This window comes from Myotis nattereri (genome assembly GCF_964212035.1).
Source record: "Myotis nattereri genome assembly, chromosome: 9".
Lineage (NCBI taxonomy): Eukaryota > Metazoa > Chordata > Mammalia > Chiroptera > Vespertilionidae > Myotis > Myotis nattereri.
This window is the reverse complement of record NC_138084.1, coordinates 42,657,023-42,673,967: the sequence shown is the minus strand read 5'-3', so window position 1 is coordinate 42,673,967 and position 16,945 is coordinate 42,657,023. Positions and strand designations below refer to the sequence as shown.

General features: G+C 42.3%; 1 protein-coding gene across 1 annotated transcript in view; it reads left to right on the top strand.

The window, feature by feature from the left end:
• The window catches only part of CLPB (ClpB family mitochondrial disaggregase), a 159,319-nt gene that overhangs the window by 4,118 nt on the left and 138,256 nt on the right, over positions 1-16,945 (top strand). The window contains exon 2 of the mRNA XM_081098694.1: positions 66-117. Within this exon, the coding sequence (XP_080954820.1) occupies positions 66-117 (52 nt within the window). The remainder of the gene's footprint in view (positions 1-65; positions 118-16,945) is intronic.

Below are 16,945 nucleotides of genomic sequence, written 5' to 3'. Positions count from 1 at the left end.
TGTTTTACTGGGCCCTCTAAGCTGACCTGAGGAGTAGGTCTGACCAGCGCCCTGTCTCTCTACAGATGCAGCCCTGATGGAAGCTGCTCGAGCCAACAATGTTCAAGAAGTCAGCAGGTGAGTGTCAAACCCCAGGCCTGTTCTCCCGCACAGAAGATGGCTGCCTTGGAGGAATCTCACACTAAGCTGGGAATTAAATTCTGTAGTCACCTAGTCACTTGGGCTTCCTTCTGGAGTTCTGTTTCCTTTCTTCTGACCCCAAACGCTCCTGAATCCTTCTACTGTTTTGTTCTTCACAGGGCATTGTTTGTAGTCCCCTTTGCATCCTATGGGTTCTTCACTGCATCTTCTGCAGTAATTTGTTCTTGTTTCTTTGTAGAACTGGCCAGGTGTTAGTGCTTGTTGCCTTAATGGGGTGCAGGTGGGCACCCATGGAGAGGCTTGGGGATTTGGGAAGAAGCTGGAAGATACCTTTCTGACACGTTTTCTGGGGCTAGAAAAGCCTGGGGTGCACATGATGGGCCTCTGCTCATGGGCTGATTGCATTTCTCCAGTCTCCCTGCTCAGCTGGGCCCCTAATGACCACTGGCCTGTTAGATCTGAGGCTTGCTCTTGGGCAGGGGCAGGACTCAACTTAGAGATCAGCCTGGTACCAGGAGCAGGGCAGAGTCTGTGTCCAGGATGGGTGCTCAGATTGGGCCAGCATAGGGCATCAGTCTGAGACTAGGGGGCAGGGGTTTATTCTTGATGAAACTAGTGGCACTCACTGGACCTAATCTTGGCCTCCTCCCCCCCCCCCCTTTGCCTAGAATTAGATGGCCATAGGACACTCCCCCTTCCATACTGCCAAGTCCACATTTTAGACAGGAAGTCTGGTGCTTGGGTGGCTAGCCCTGTACCCAGTTCCACATACTCTTCATGTCCTTCCCCACTCCAGCTGCCTGAACATACGAGAAAGTGTTGAAAGGCAGCTACAGCCCCCACCAAGACTTACTGCTTTGATTCCCTTTCATTTTATCTGCAGCATTATTGATTCTCAAGGGTGCTTTTGAGTATTAATGTTCAAGGCTTAGTTTTTAATAAACCACTTTTGGAAGTATGGGCTGGGAGTTGTTCCGTAGCTTAATAAATATGATAGAGCAATAGTTTAATAAACATGCAATGATGCATCTTAAAAACCGAGCACAGATGTCAGCTTGTTGTTATAAGAGCCATTCATAACTGCAGGCTGTGCGTGGCATCTTCATTCCCCCAGAAACAGATGAGCCTCACTTCCTTCTACTGCAGTACCAGGGAGGGGTGGGTGTGGGACTGGCCAAGCCCCCTCCTCTCAGGCTTGTGCTGACCCTGGAATCACCTGTTGTAACTGCTAAGGGCTGCCAGGCTTCTGCTTCTCTCTGGCAACCCACTGTAGGCAGCGCGATTGCAGAGGAGCTATGCTGTGACTCCACCTTTCTGCCATCAGCCAGGCAGGCTGAGTTTGCCCTATCCCATTGAGCCCCCATGTGTTGATTATTTTAGCTCTTTCAACATTTTTCTAAAACAATCACCTGCCCAAAGAAAAGAAAAAGTGATGGGATTTATGGTGCATGTGTGATTCAGCAACATTCATTCTTGTCTTTGTGGATTTGGCCTGTAGGGACCTTTCATGTGTGTCTCTAGCCTGCTTTTCCCCTGCCTCCTCTTGCCCATCTCTCTTGGTTGTGATGACTCAGAATCTTTCTTCACCATTTGTGTGGAACCCTGCCCTTCAGCATGAGAGTCTCCCTCTCGCTCTCCCCCCTCCTTCCCAGAAGCAAAGAGCAGGGGACAAACTGAGCAAAGGCAGGGGAAGAAGATGCTGGCTGGCTGCTGGCCTGGTGTAATGCTGCACTACTCTGAGGGTGTTTGTGCAAAGTTGCAGGGTTGGGAAAGAGGGAGATGATTTGAGAGAAGCTGGAATGCCCACGAAGGAGTTTTGAATTTTTTTTAAAATATATTTTATTGATTTTTTTACAGAGAGGAAGGAAGAGGGATAGAGAGTTAGGAACATCGATGAGAGAGAAACATCGATCAGCTGCCTCCTGCACACCTCCTACTGGGGATGTGCCCGCAACCAAGGTACATGCCCTTGACCGGAATCGAACCTGGGACCCTTGAGTCCGTAGGCCGACGCTCTATCCACTGAGCCAAACCGGTTACGGCGAGTTTCGAATTTTTATCTTATGATCACTGGGGAGACATGGGAAGTTTTGAGCAGGGAAATTGCCCAGTTAGGGTCATTCAGAAGGGTGAAGGGTAAATTGAATTGGGCAAAAGCTAAAAGCAGATCTGTTAAAAGTCTGTTTTAGTAAGATAAATTCAAGGTGATGAAGGCCTGAATTAGGACATTCTTCTTCTAACCCCAAGCAGTTCCTGCATATGAATGAATGAGTGGACCTTTGCTAGGCACTAGAGATGGGTATGTGTGTGACCCTGGCCCTGGTTTCAAGGAAACAGACATGTAACCTACCAATTACTGTTATTCCTGCTAATAGAGCTAAGCCTAGAGGTGAGGGTGAGAGTCAGATCATCCTTGCTGGAAGGAAACTTTCTTGAATTCTTACAGCAGGTCTTTATTCAACTTTTCTATGACCTAGACTTTGCATAGGTGCTTCACACTACTCTTAATTTCTTCCTCTGCCTGTCCTAGCCTTAGCTTTGCCCAACAGACCTGCCTATAGCAGGATAGAGTCATTCTCAATTAAAAACCAAAAACTTAACACAGTTTATGCATGGTTGAGTCACCATGTGTATGATCAGTGTGGTCAGTGATACAGTATTTGGAATAAAACTCAGATCTGGTGAACAATATTGCCCTCTACCCTTCTTTCCCCCTTGACCTCTCTGTGGCTCTGTGCTGTGTGTGTTTCTGCCTTGATGTTCCCTTACCATCCCCAGACCCAGAGCCTTGGGAGAGCTCTGGATAATGAAGGGCAATAGCCTGAGGCTCTTCTGCTCAGGAGGAAGGTGCTTCATTCTCTTCTTAAGGGCATTCGAGAAGCTATAGATCTTGGACCCTCGGCCCTCTCTACTTTCTGTTCCTCATCCTCTGCTTAAATCTAGCCTTCTAGGTTCAGCTCAAGTGCTGCGTTCCTTGTGAGACCTTCCTTGACTCCTCTCAGCTGGGTATGATCACCGCTTCCTTTGCCCCACACCTCCTGGGCTGGGAGAAAATGAGTGTCATCTAGGAAAGGATGTGCCAGCGTGTAGGAGAGAATCCTTTTCTAGAAGCGAAGTTGGAGGTTAGGTGAGAGAAGTAGGGCTGAATGTCAGGAAAACAGGAAAACCAGCGAGGTTCACATGCTGACTTAATTAGGAACAGGTCAGGAATCCTCATAGAGTTTGAGATGATCAAGCCAAGAGCTCTGGATAGATGCCCTGACCTGCAGGTACTATTGACCTGCTTTATGTGGAGCTAGGTAAATGTGTGTGGTTTGGGCTTGCCTGGCTAACGGGACCCGGCAGTATCTGCCCCTTGCCATGCTCTGTTCTTTATATTAATAAGTTTGCAAGCCAGCCTTCACCTTAAGCCACTGTACTGTGTGCCTCCCCATGGCAGGGGCAGTTAGTTCCCGTATTCTCTAACACAGCAGAACTCAGGGAAAGTTGCTTTTTACTGACTTTTCTGAAACAGGCAGCCCAGAGTCTAATTTCCATACTCCCATTGGCTATATGAGAGGGAGGCTGGATCCCCTCCTCTTCCCTTCTTCTCTCTTCCTTTCTTCCTTCTCCAGGGGCACTTAAACCGTGTGTATTCAGCTCTTCAGAAGTGAAAACCGGTCCTGGATCCTGTTTCACCTGTCAGCAGCATGAGCAGGTGGCCTGTTCCTGGGCTCAGCCTAAACCTGAGCCCGGCTTCTAGACTGAGGAACTATTCACCCGAAACCAGGGCACAGGGTAGACTGAAGGCACATCTGTCCAGGCTCAGTCTGAGCCATGTGAGGAGCTATCAGGGCTGGGAGAAGTGAGGCCTCCTGTTCTTCCTCTTCTAAAGGAGATCACATTTCTTTCAGAACAAACTTGGGTGAAAGACAACACCCCTGCCCATTTCCCTTCTCCCGGCAGGGAGCTGGGCCTCTGCTGAGTCCTTAACTCGGGTGTTTGTCAGCCCCAAAATTTTCATTTTATTTACTTATTTATTTAAATATATATATATATATATATATATATATATATACACACACACACACACACACACACACACACACATATATGTATATATATATATTTATTTATTTATTATTGATAGTATTACAGATGTCTCCCTTTTCCTCCCATTTACCCCTTCCTGAGCCCAAATATTTTCTAATGAAGAAGCCTGATGGTATAAAACCTGGACTTCAAACTGCCTGCCCTTTCTCTCCAGGATTTATTTGTTCATTTGACAAAAATTTACTGAGCACTGGTCATGCTGGGTCATATGCTTGACACGCCACAGCTGACCAGCCATGACTCCTGTCCTTGAAGAAGGAGACTAGGAAAGACTGTAACAACATAGTATCGTCAGTGCTGAGAGACAGGAGGCCAGAACATGCCCCTGACCAATCTGGGGGACCAGAGAAAGCGTCCTAGAGGAAATGGCACCTAATTAGAGTCTTAAAATATCAGTTGGGCTTAGCAAATAGAAAAGGGAATGCATTCCAGGCAAAGGGGTCAGCATGAGTGGCATCACCAAGGTAAGAAACAGCCTAGGAGGTTGTGTGTTGGAGAGGGGGAAATTACATACTGTTGCTGGATCACCTTCTAGCCTAGGAGGGACTGGGGATAGGCAGGGACCTGGTCCTGGAGGGCATTGTCCATTTGTCCCACAGTTGCTCATCAGTCTAGCCTGCCCCTGTGCCTAGCCCTAAATTGAATTTGTTTCGATGGCAATAAAATGAGGAAGGAGAAGCAATCCCTGCCCTGGAGGAGCTCACTAACCCCCTTCCTAGGTGAGGAGGGAGCATCTGAGTAAAAAATTGAGAACCAGTAATACAAGGCACACATTGCCTAACTTCTATGAGCCTAAATAATTAAATAACATGGAAGATGATAATGCCTATAATGCATAGAACTGTAGAGTGTTTATTATTAATAATAAAATTATTATCTCAACCAATATTTATGAGTGCTTATTAGGAGCTAGACATTAGGCTGAGTGCTGGAGATATAGTAGTGAACAAGATTGGTTCAGTCCCTGCCCTCTTGGTTCTTACAGTCTAACTGAGAGCTAGATGACTGATTATGCAATTATAATATGTATTTCAAGATTAGTACAATTTGTCTTTTCAATAAGTGGTGCTGGAACAACTGGATATCAATGTACAGAAAAATGCAATTGGAGCCCTACCTCACCCATACACAAAAGTTAACTCAAAATGGATCATAGACCTAAATGTAAGAGCTAAGAGTATAAAACGCTTAGAAGAAAACATAGGAATAGATAAGTTGGACTTTATTCAAGTTAAAAACTTCTGTGTTCAAAGGATACCTTCAAGAAAATGAAGACTGTTCTATAGAATGGGAGACAATATTTGCAAATCATATATCTGATAAGAGATTTGTATCCAGAATATATAAAAAATGCTTAAAATGCAATAATAAAAAAGATAATCCAATTTAAAAATGGACAAAGGATCTGATTAGACATTTCTCCAAAGAAGATATTCAAATGACAAATAAGCATGTGAAAAGATGTTCAACATCATTAGTCATTAGGGAAATGCTAATTAAAACCACTTTATACCTGTTCATGATGGTTATAATCAGAAAGACAGGTAATAGCAAGTGTATGAGGATGTGGAGAAATTGGAACCTTCATATATTGCTGGTGGGGGTGTGAAATGGTGTTGACTGCTTCAGAATTCAGTTGGTGTTTCCCCCAAATGTTAAACATAGAGTTACCTTATGACACAACAAGTCTGCTTCTAGTATACCAGTACTTGTATATTAATGTTCGTAGCAGCATTATTTTTTAGCTGCATTATTCATACCTAGAGGCCCGATGCATGAAATTCGTGCATGGGTAGGGTCCCTAGGCCTGGCTGGTGATCAGGGCCAATCTGTGGGGCAACTGGCGGGGCGATTGCTGGGGCGGGGCCTGCTGGCACCTGCCTTGGCCAGCCTGGGGCCTGTGGGCTAGGGGCAGCTCCTGCATTGAGCATCTGCCCCCTGGTGGTCAGTGTGTGTCATAGCGACCGGTCGTTCTGCTGTTCGGTCAATTTGCATATTAGGCATTTATTATATAGGATAGCCCAAAGAGGGAAATAATTCCAAAGTCCATTAACGAATGGATAAATAAAAAACATGATATAGCTATTCAGTGGAGTATTATTTATCAATGCTAAGGAATAAAGCACTGATATATGCTACAATATGACTGAACTTTAAAAGCATGACGCTAAGTGAAAGAAGCCAGGCACAAAAGACCACATATTATATTATTCAATTTATATAAAATACCCAGATAGACAATCCATAGAGACACAAAATAGGTTAGTGATTGAAGGGACTGGAGAGGTTGTGTTTGGGAGGGACCATACCACATTGGTTCTGTAAGCCATGTTAATGATGTTTATTTTTATTTTTACTAACAGCAGTGGGTTACCACTGAAGAATTTTAAGCCGGTGTGTGTGTGTGTGTGTGTGTGTGTGTGTGTGTGTGAGAGAGAGAGAGAGAGAGAGAGAGAGAGAGAGAGAGAGAAAGACATGGTGACATGATTTAGATCTGTAATTTTATTTATTTTGAATTTCATTTTCTATTGCAGTTTACATTTGATATTATTTTGTATTTGTTTCAGGATACAGCATGGTGGTTAGTTAATCATACTTTACAAAGTATCCTCCACCCCCCAATATTTCTAGTATCCACCTGGCACCATACATAGTTTATTACAATATTATTGACTATATTCCCTATGCTGTACTTTACATCCTGTGACTATTGTTACTACCAATTTGTACTTCTTAATTCCTTCATGTTTGTCACCCAGTCCCCTAAGCCCCCACTCCTCTGGCAAACATTAGTCTGTTCTCTGTATCTGTGAGTCTGTTTCTGTTTTGATTGTTCGTTTATAAGAGAAATGTCAGAGCTTTTATTGCCTATGTTTTCTTCTAGGAGTTTTATGATTTTGGGTCTTACATTTAAGTCTTTAATCCATTAAGTCTTTAGATTCCACATATAAGTGAAATCATATGGCATTTGACTTCTCTGACTGACTTATCTCAGCATAATACCCGCTAGGTCCATCCATGCTATCACAAATGGTAAGATTTCATTCTTTTTTAATGGCCAGGTAATATTCCATTGTATATATGTACCACAGCTTTTTAATCTACTTGTCTGTTGATGGGCACTTGGATTGCTTCCATATCTTGGCTATTGTAAATAACACTGCGATGGGCATAGGGGTGTATATATTCTTTCCAGTTAATGTTTTGGGTTTTTTTGGATGTATAGCCAGAAGTAGAATTGCTGGATCATAAGGCAGTTCCATTTTTAATTTTTGAGGACCTTCCATACTGTTTTTATAGTGGCTGCACCAATCTGCATTCCCACCTACAGTGTACAAGCGTTCCCTTTTCTTCTCATCCTTGCTAACACTTGTTTGTTGATTTATTGATGATAGCCATTCTGACTGTTGTGAAGTGATATTGCATATCTTAGTGACATTGAACATCTTTTCATATATCTATTGGTCAGCTGCATGCTCTCTTTGAAAAAATGTCTATTCAGGTCCTCTGCCCATTTTTAATTGGATTGTTTAGGGGTTTTTTTGCTGTTGAGTTGTATAAGTTCTTCAATTTGGATATTAACTCCTTGTCAGATGTATTATTGACGAATATATTCTTCCATTCAGTGGGTTGTCTTTTCATTTTATTGATGTTTTCCTTTGCTGTGCAAAAACTTTTTAGTTGGATGTATTTCCATTTGTTTATTTTTTTCTTTGTTTCCCTTGCCTGAGGAGAGATATATCAGAAAAAAATATTGTTAAAGAAATGTCAGAGCTTTTACTGCCTATGTTTTCTTCTAGGAGTTTTATGATTTTGAGTCTTACATTTAAGTCTTTAATCCATTTTGAGTTTATTCTTATATACAGTGTAAGATGGTGGTCTGGTTTAATTTTTGCATGTATCTGTCCAATTTTCCCAACACCATTTGTTGAATAGACCCCATTGTATGTTCTTGCCTCCTTTGTCAAATATTAATTGACCAAATAGGCATGGGTTTATTTCTGGGCTCTCTATTCTGTTTCATTGATCTATATGTCTGTTTTTATGCCAGTACCATGCTGTTTTGATTACTATGGCCTTGTAGTATAGTTTAATATCAGGTAGCATGATATCGCCAACTTTATTCTTTCTCAAGATTGCTTTGGCTATTTGGGGTCTTTTGTGGTTCCATATAAATTTCAGGATTATTTGTTCTAGTTCTTTGAAATACGCCATTGGTATTTTGGTAGGAATTGTGTTGAATCTATAGATTGCTGTGGGTAGTATGGACTTTTTAATTATGTTAATTCTTTCTATCCATGAGTATGGTGTATAGTTCCATTTATTTGTGTCTTCTTCAATTTCTTCAGTATCTTGTAATTTCTTTCTTTCTTTTCTTTTTTTTTCTTTTTTTTCAGTTGATCAGCAGCCTAACCAGGATCTCTAGTCAGGATCTCCAGCCAAGTTCTGGTCAGGATCTCCAGCAAAGTTCTGGTTAGGATCTCCAGCCAGGTTCTGTGTCCATGTTCTCCAGCCAGGTTCTCCAGCCAGGTTCTGTAGCCATGTTCTAGTCAGGTTCTCTTGCCATGTTCTATCCAGGTTCTGTAGCCAGGTTCTGTCTCTAGGTTCTGTGGCCAGTTTCTGTCCAGGATCTTTTGCCATGTTCTCTCCCTAGGTTCTGTCTCTAGGTTCTGTTGCCAGTTTCTGTCCAGGATCTTTTGCCATGTTCTCTCCAGTGAAGTTCTTCTGTCTCTAGGTTCTTTGTAGGTTCTGTCTTCTAAGTTCTGTCTCAGTATCTTGTAATTTCTGAGTACGGGTCACTTACCTCCTTGGTTAAACTTATTCTTAGGTGGTGGTTGTTGTTGTTTTTTATGCAATTGTAAATAGGATTGTTTTCTTAGTTTCCCTTTCTGATAGTTCATTGTTGGTGTATAAAAATCAATAGATTTCCAAATACTTATTTTGTATCCTGCAACTTTACTGAATTCATCTATCAGTCCTAGTAGTTTTTGGTGTTATCTTTAGGGTTCTTTATATATAGTATCGTGTTATTTGCATATAATGACAGTTTTACTTCTTCCTTTTCAATTTGGATGCCTTTTTTTTTTTCTTTTTCTTTTCTTTGTTTTAATCCTCAGGATTCAAGGATATTTTTTCCATTGATTTTTTTTTTTTATATATATTTTTTATTGATTAAGATATTACATATGTGTCCTTGTCCCCACATTACCCTCTACCCCCCCCCCCCCGCTCATGCCCTCACCCCCCCCCCCCCCCGTTGTCCGTGTCCATTGGTTAGGCCTATATGCTTGCATATAAGTCCTTTGGTTGATCTTTCCCCCTTACCCCTACCCTCCCCTACCTTCCCTCCAAGGCCCAACAGTCCAATCAATGCCTCTCTGTCTCTGGATCAGTCCTTGTTCATCAGTTTATGTTGTTCATTATATTCCACAAATGAGTGAGATCCTGTGGTATTTATCCGCTCTCCAGTTCCATCCATGCTGTGGCAAATGGTAAGAGTTCCTTTTTCTTCTTCCTCTTTTAAAGAATACCTTTCAGCATTTCATATAATGCTGGTTTGGTGGTGATGAACTCCTTTAGCTTTTTCTTATCCGTGAAGCTCTTTATCTGACCTTCTATTCTGAATGATAGCTTTGCTGGATAAAGTAATCTTGGTTGCAGGTTCTTGCTATTCATCACTTTGCATATTTCTTGCCACTCTCTTCTGGCCTGCATGGTTTCTGTTGAGAAATCAGCTGACAGTCGTATGGGTACTCCCTTGTAGGTAACTGTCTTTCTCTTGCTGCTTTTAAGATTCTCTCTTTATCTTTTGCTCTTGGCATTTTAATTATGATGTGTCTTGGTGTGGTCCTCTTTGGATTCCTTTTGTTTGGGGTTCTCTGCGCTTCCTGGACTTGTAAGTCCATTTCTTTCACCAGGTGGGGGAAGTTTTCTGTCATTATTTCTTCAAAAAGGTTTTCAATATCTTGCCCTCTCTCTCCTTCTGGTACCCCTATAATTCTGATGTTGGTACGCTTGAAGTTGTCCCAGAGGTTCCTTACACTATCTTCATATTTTTGGAATCTCTTTTCTTTTTTCTTTTTCGGTTGGGTATTTTTTGTTTCTTTGTATTTCAAATCTTTGACTTGATTCTTGGGATCCTCTTGTCTGCTGTTGGATCTCTGTAAATTATTCTTTATTTCAGTCAGTCTATGCTTAATTTCTAGTTGGTCCTTTTTCATGTCCTCCATGGTCTCACTATACTTATTGAGGGATTCATTAAATTTATCGGCGGTTTACATAAAATTCTTGAAAAACCTTATAAACGTGGCCTTGAACTCTATATCCAGTCGTTTGCTTTCCTCCATTTCTGCCATTTGTGACCTGTTTCTTTGTCTCCGCATTTTGGCTGCTTCCCTGTGTTGATAGAGTGGCCCTGCGCGCCAGGTGTCCTGTAGGGCCCAGTGGCTCAGCCTCCCCAGTTACCTGGGGTGGACACTCTTGGTGCACTCTTGGTGCCTTGGTTGTTGTAGGATCACTGGGAGGAATTGACCTCCAGGCCAATTGGCTGTGAGAATCTACAGTGGGAGAACTTCTGTGCTGGAGACACCCTTCTGGGGCAAGACTTGCTTCAGTGGGGCTTTGGTGCTCACTGAGTCTGCTCCCTGAGTGTGTCCCTTATGGATCTGAGGAGTTGCAATCTGGATGGTCCCCCTCTGACCACTGGGTACAGTGGCTCCTGGATCTAAGGAGGTGCTAATTCAGCCTCTGCCTGAGGCCACACAGCAGGAGCCACGAAGAGACTCAGCTGTGAAGCAATGCAAGCCGCTGCGGGGCCTTGGGCCTTCTCTTGGAAGTTCCGGGTCTGCCTGGCTTGGCTGCAGTTAGGTACATTCACGTGCAAAAGCCTCTGCTGCAGCCTGGGTGGGGCGGGGTCTCAGGGAATCAAAGGGTGGAGCAAGCAGCTATGGCTGATTCTCCGTCCAGCCCTAAGGAGTCGTGCGTCTCAGTGACCCGATAATTGCTGCAAGCACCTCTGAGGGAAAGCCGCCCTCAAGTTCGCCCGCTGCCCGACAGTCCAGCTTCTCCCCGTATGAGTCCTGGGTCCCCAGAGACTTCCCGGAACCGGAGTTCAGAGCAGTCGGGAGCTTGTGATTCAAAAAGACAGCCGCGTCCTCAGGTGCCACCCCCTTTCTGCGCGCACGCGCGAGCCGCCGTACCTCTGCACTTCACCTCCGCAGCTCCTCTGGCTCTCAGTGTGCTTTTCTTTCCTTCTAGTTGTAGAATTTACACTCAGCCAGCCTTCCTGTTGTTCTCGATGATGTCCGCTCTGTCCTTTGCGGTATTTTTCAATTGTTGTGGGAGGCGGCAATTTCCCGGTGTTTATCTATGCCGCCATCTTAGTTTCGCCTCCATTGATTTTTAGAGAGTTGAAGGGGAGGGAGGGCCTGTCGGAGAGAAACATCAATGTGAGAGAGACACATCCTCCTGCACACACCCCAACAAGGCTGGGGTTGAATCCACAACCTAGGTGCATGCCCTTGACCGGGAATCAAACCTGTGACCCTATGGTGCACAGGCCGACACTCTTAACCACTGAGCAACACTGGCCAGGCCTTTTTGTTTTTTTCTTTTTCTTGTCTGATTTCTGTGGCTAGAACTTCCAGTACTGTGTTGAGTAAGAGTGGTGGAAGTGGACATCCCTGTCTTGTTCCTGATCTTAAGGGAAACACTTTTGTCTTTGCCCATTGGGTATGATGTTAACTGTGGGTTTGTCATATGTGGCCTTTATTATGTTGAGGTGTGTTCCCGGTATTCCCACTTTGTTGATAATTTTATCATAAATGAGTGCTAGATTTTATCAAGTGCTTTTTCTGCATCTGTGGATTTGGTCATATGATTTTTCTTCATTTTGTTTATGTGGCATATGACGTTAATTGATTTGCAGATACTGTACCAACCTGCATTCCAAGAATAAAAACCACTTGATCGCATTTGATCTTTTTAATGTGTTGCTGGATTTGGTTTGCTAATATTTTACTGAGGAGTTTTGCGTTTGTGTTCAACAGGGATATTGCCTTATAATTTTCTTTGTAGTGTCTTCATTTGGTTTTGGAATTAGGATAATGCTGGCCTTGTAAAATGAGCTTGGGAGTCTTCCCTCCTCTTCAACTTTTTTGAATAGTTTGGGAAGGATTGGTGTTAGTTCTTTGAATGTAGGCGCCATCCAGTCTAAGACTTTTGTTTGTTTGGAGTTTTTGTTTTGTAACTGCTTTGATTTCATTGGTTGTAATTGGCCTGTTCACATTTTCTGACTCTTCCTGATTAACTGATGGAAGATTGTATGTTTCTAGGACTTGAGCTACATCTCCCAGGTTGTTCAAATTGTTGGGATATAGTTGTTCATAATTTATTTTTTTATTATTATTTTTAATCCTCACCCAAGGATATTTTTTCCATTGTTTTCTAGAGAGAGTGTAAGGGGTGAGGGGGGAGAGAAACATCAACATGAGAGAGACACATTGATTGGTTGCCTCCTACACCAGCCCCTACAGGGGCTGGGGAACCTGCAACCAATGTAGGTGCCCTTGACCAGGAATCGTACCTGAGACCCTTCCATCTGCGGCTGATGCTCTAACCACTAGGGTGATATTTTTAAATAATATTTTGTATTTCTGTGGTGTCAGTTTTTAACTTTCATTTCTGATTTTATTTATTTGAATCCTCTCTCTTTTTTTCTTGATAAGTGTGGTTAAAGGTTTATCAGTCTTGATTATTTTTTTACAGAATCAGCTCTTGGTTTCATTAATCTTTTGTATATTTTTAGACTGTTTCTCTTTTTTAGAACTTATTGGGGCGACACTGGTTATCAACATTATACAGGTTTCAGGTGCACAATTCTACAACATATCATCTGTACACTGTATTGTGTATTCACCACCCCCAGTAAATTCTCTGTCCATCATCATAGACTCTAATTCTTTTCTTTCTGCTCTTATCTTTATTTCCTTCCTTCTACTCACTTTGAACTTTGTTTGTTGTTCTTTTTCTAGATTCTTTAGGTATAAGGTTAGATTGTTTATTGAGATATTACTTGTTTCTTGAGGAAGGCCTGTAATGCTATGAATTTCCCCCTTAGGATTGCTTTTGCTTGTCCCATAGAATTTGGGTCATTGTATTTTCATTTGTCTCAAGATATCTTTTGATTTCCTCCTTGATCTCATTGTTAACCCATTTATTACTTAGTAACATGTTATTTAACTTCCAGGTGTTGGTGTGTTTTTCAGTGTTGTTGTTTTTTATAACTGATTTCTAGTTTCATACCATCATGGTTAGAAAAGATGCTTGATATAATTTTAATCTTCTCAAATTTATTGGGACTTGTTTTATGTCCTAACATGTGGTTTACCCTAGAAAATGCTCCAGGTGCGCTTGGAAAGAATGTGTATTCTGCTGTTTTGGAGTGAAAATATCAATTTTATCTATCTGGTCTAGTGTGTCATTTCAGGCTGCTGTTTCCTTGTTGATTTTCTGTCTGGAAGTAGATCTGTAATTTTAAAAGGTCATTCTGGTTGCTCCATGGAGAAGAGAACAAGACATGGTGACATGATCTAGGTCTGTAATTTTAAAAGATCACTCTGGTTGCTCCATGGAGAAAAGATTGATAGAGAGCTGTGGTAGGTGCAGAAAGACTGGAGTAGTACAGACTGGAGAGGATGATGGCAGGTGGTGACTTGGATTAAGATGTCAGTAGCAGAAATTGAGAAAGTAAGCTAGAGAGGACTTAGTGATGGGTTAGGACACTGTCGGGGCCTGCTACATAGTAGGTACTCAATATGGATGTTGACTGCATGAATAGCATTGGATATGATTGATTAGGGAGAAGAAGGTTTTGAGAATGAATTTCCATTATATGGCTTGATCAGCTACCCAGATGCTATTGCCATTTACTGAGATGAAGATGTTGGAGGCAGACTGGGTTGGGGGAAGAATATTTTGAGTTCAGACTTGAACATGCTGAATTTAATATGTCAGTGAGATATTCAAATGGAGATGTCAACTAGGCAGTTGAATGTATGGGTCTTTTTTACTTTTCTCGCTATACATACCATGCTGCTTCTCAAAATCTGCATCAGTTTTAGAGTGTTTGTTTTTTAAATATGTTTTTATGTAAGAGATTTCTGTAAGAGAAGGGAGGGGGAGGGAGGGAGGGAGGGAGGGAGAGAGAGAGAGACAGACAGACAGACAGACAGACACACCGATGAGAGAGAAACATTAGACATCGATCGGCTGCCTCCTGCATACCCTACTGGAATCAAGCCCACAATTTTGGTAGGAGCCCTGACCAGGAATTGAACCAGTGACTTCCTGGTGGGTGGGACGACATTCAACCATCTGAGCCACACTTGCTGGGCTAGAGATTGTTTTGATTTCTGGTTTGATGATTTTAGAAACTAAAGGACTTCATACCAGCTCAAACTTGTTTACTAGATGCCTTTGGAAAAAAGTCTGATTTGGTTTGTAGTTCAGGAAAGAAAAAAGGGTTGGGTTTTGTTGAAGGCTAAAACACATTTATTTTAGATTTGCAATAATGGCTTGGTTTGGTACTTGTCCCCCGATGCCTCAGCTTGGGGCTTGAGGCACTTGCTGTCCATGTGCCAGGATTAAGGTGTCCTGAATGTGCTTAGTTACGGCATAGGTAAATGTTCTGCACATTGATCCAGGGATTTTATCTAATTAACAAAAACCCTGGCTGCTAAATACATTTGGCTGTCTCGGGACCTTAGAGAGGCTGTCTGTTTATCGATTGTTGTATCATTTTGGTGGAATGGGAAGATATTAATGATGGCATCAGAGCAACCAAAACATCCAGTTTTCTTAACCAGTAAATATGTAAATGTGTCCTTGTGGGTTGCAGTAGATTGAAACAAAAGCTGTATCTTAGATCAGCCATTTTCAACCTTTTTCATCTCATGGCACACATAAAGTAATTATTAAAATTCTGCAGCACACCAAAAATATATTTTTGCCTTTCTGACAAAATACAATTTTGATTCATTCACACTAGACAGCTATTGTTGTGTTGGCTATTGTCATTTTTTTTATTTGACAGCCAAAGGGAAAAGAGGTCAGTGCTCCTGACTATATAGTGAGGTATTGCTGGATTGCTCAGTTGGTTAGGGAGTTGTCCCAATATACCAAGGTTGCTGGTTCCATCTCTGGTCAGAGCACATACAAGAATCAACCAATGAATGCATCAATAAGTAGAACAACAAATCTGTGTTTCTCTTTCTCCCTTACTCTTTCTCTCTAAAATCAATAAATAAATTTTTTAAATATTTTTGCAGCACACCGGTTGAAAATTGCTGTCCTAGACCAAAGGTCAGGGCCTGTCTGGCATCACTCTTATAATTTGGTCCTTGTCTTGAGAGTCTTCTAAGATCATCACACCATTTTCTGAATGCTAGGGTGTAACCCACACAGGCTTTTTGAATGCTGGGATGCTGGAAGGCAGCATAATGTTACAGAAAGAATACAAGATTTATAGGATTAGAAGACCTGGGTTCCACTTCTGACACAGTTACTAACTGGATCTATTCCCCTTAATAAGTCATGGAACCTCCCTTTTTGAGTCTTAGTTTTCAAATCTTATTAACGGGGTTCCCACTGAGAATTTTGAAATAGAGTTCCTAATGTTAAGCTCTGCAGAGAAAACTGAGTTCATGTAAAGGATTCAGATCACACACTGAATTACCAGGGCTTGCTCTAGTGGGCCTTCACCAGACAGACAGTTCTGCACTGTGACCCAGGGCCTTGCACCTTTTCCATGGTCCCTGCTCGCTTGCTCCCTGGTGATGGAAGGCAAATGGGGGAGATGGGATTAGCAGTTTTTTCTGAACTTGATGGATAGGTGAGCTGTGGAAGCAGCCAGTCAACTGCCCAGAAACCCAGCAGAGTCATGGGACTGATTGGCCATGTCCAGGAGCAGAGAACAGCGAGGCCTGCTGGGTAGTTTTGGGGGGAGGAGACATGTCTCTGAAGTGGAGCCCAGCCCTGAGATTGAGCCTCTAGTTGACCCTACTGCTTCTTGACTGTGTGGCTTTGGACTAGTGGTTCCTTAACTTTCTCAGAGATCTCCACTATGAAGTATCTTTTTATTTTTAATCCTCATCTGAGGATATGTTTATTTATTCTTTTTTTAAGAGAGAGAAGAAGGGAAAGAGAAAGAGAGAGCGGAACATCAATGTGAGGAAGAAACATATGCGTCCCAACCAGGGATTGAACCTGCTACCTAGGTATGTGCCCTGACTGGGAATGGAACCCACTACTTTTTGGTGTGTGGATGACACTCTAACCAACCAAAAGTTTACCAGTTCGATTCCCTCTCAGGACACATGCCCAGGTTGTGGGCTCAGTCCCACGTAGGGAGCATATAGGAAGCAGCCAATTGCTGTTTGTAACTCTCACATGGATGTTTCTCCCTCTCTCTTCCTCTCTCTAAAAAGCAATAAAAATGTATTTGAAAGAGAAAACAGTTGTCAATATAAGAAATGTCCATACCTGTAAGAATTCTTATGAGTTTATTTGAACCAAACGGATGACAGTTGCCAGGAAACAAAATCACAATAGATTGGGAAAATGTCAGTTTTACCATTTATTTTATACATCAGAATCAAAGGGGAAGACATAAGAGGGTTATGAAATTCATTGGTGATAAATTAGGGAGGCAGGA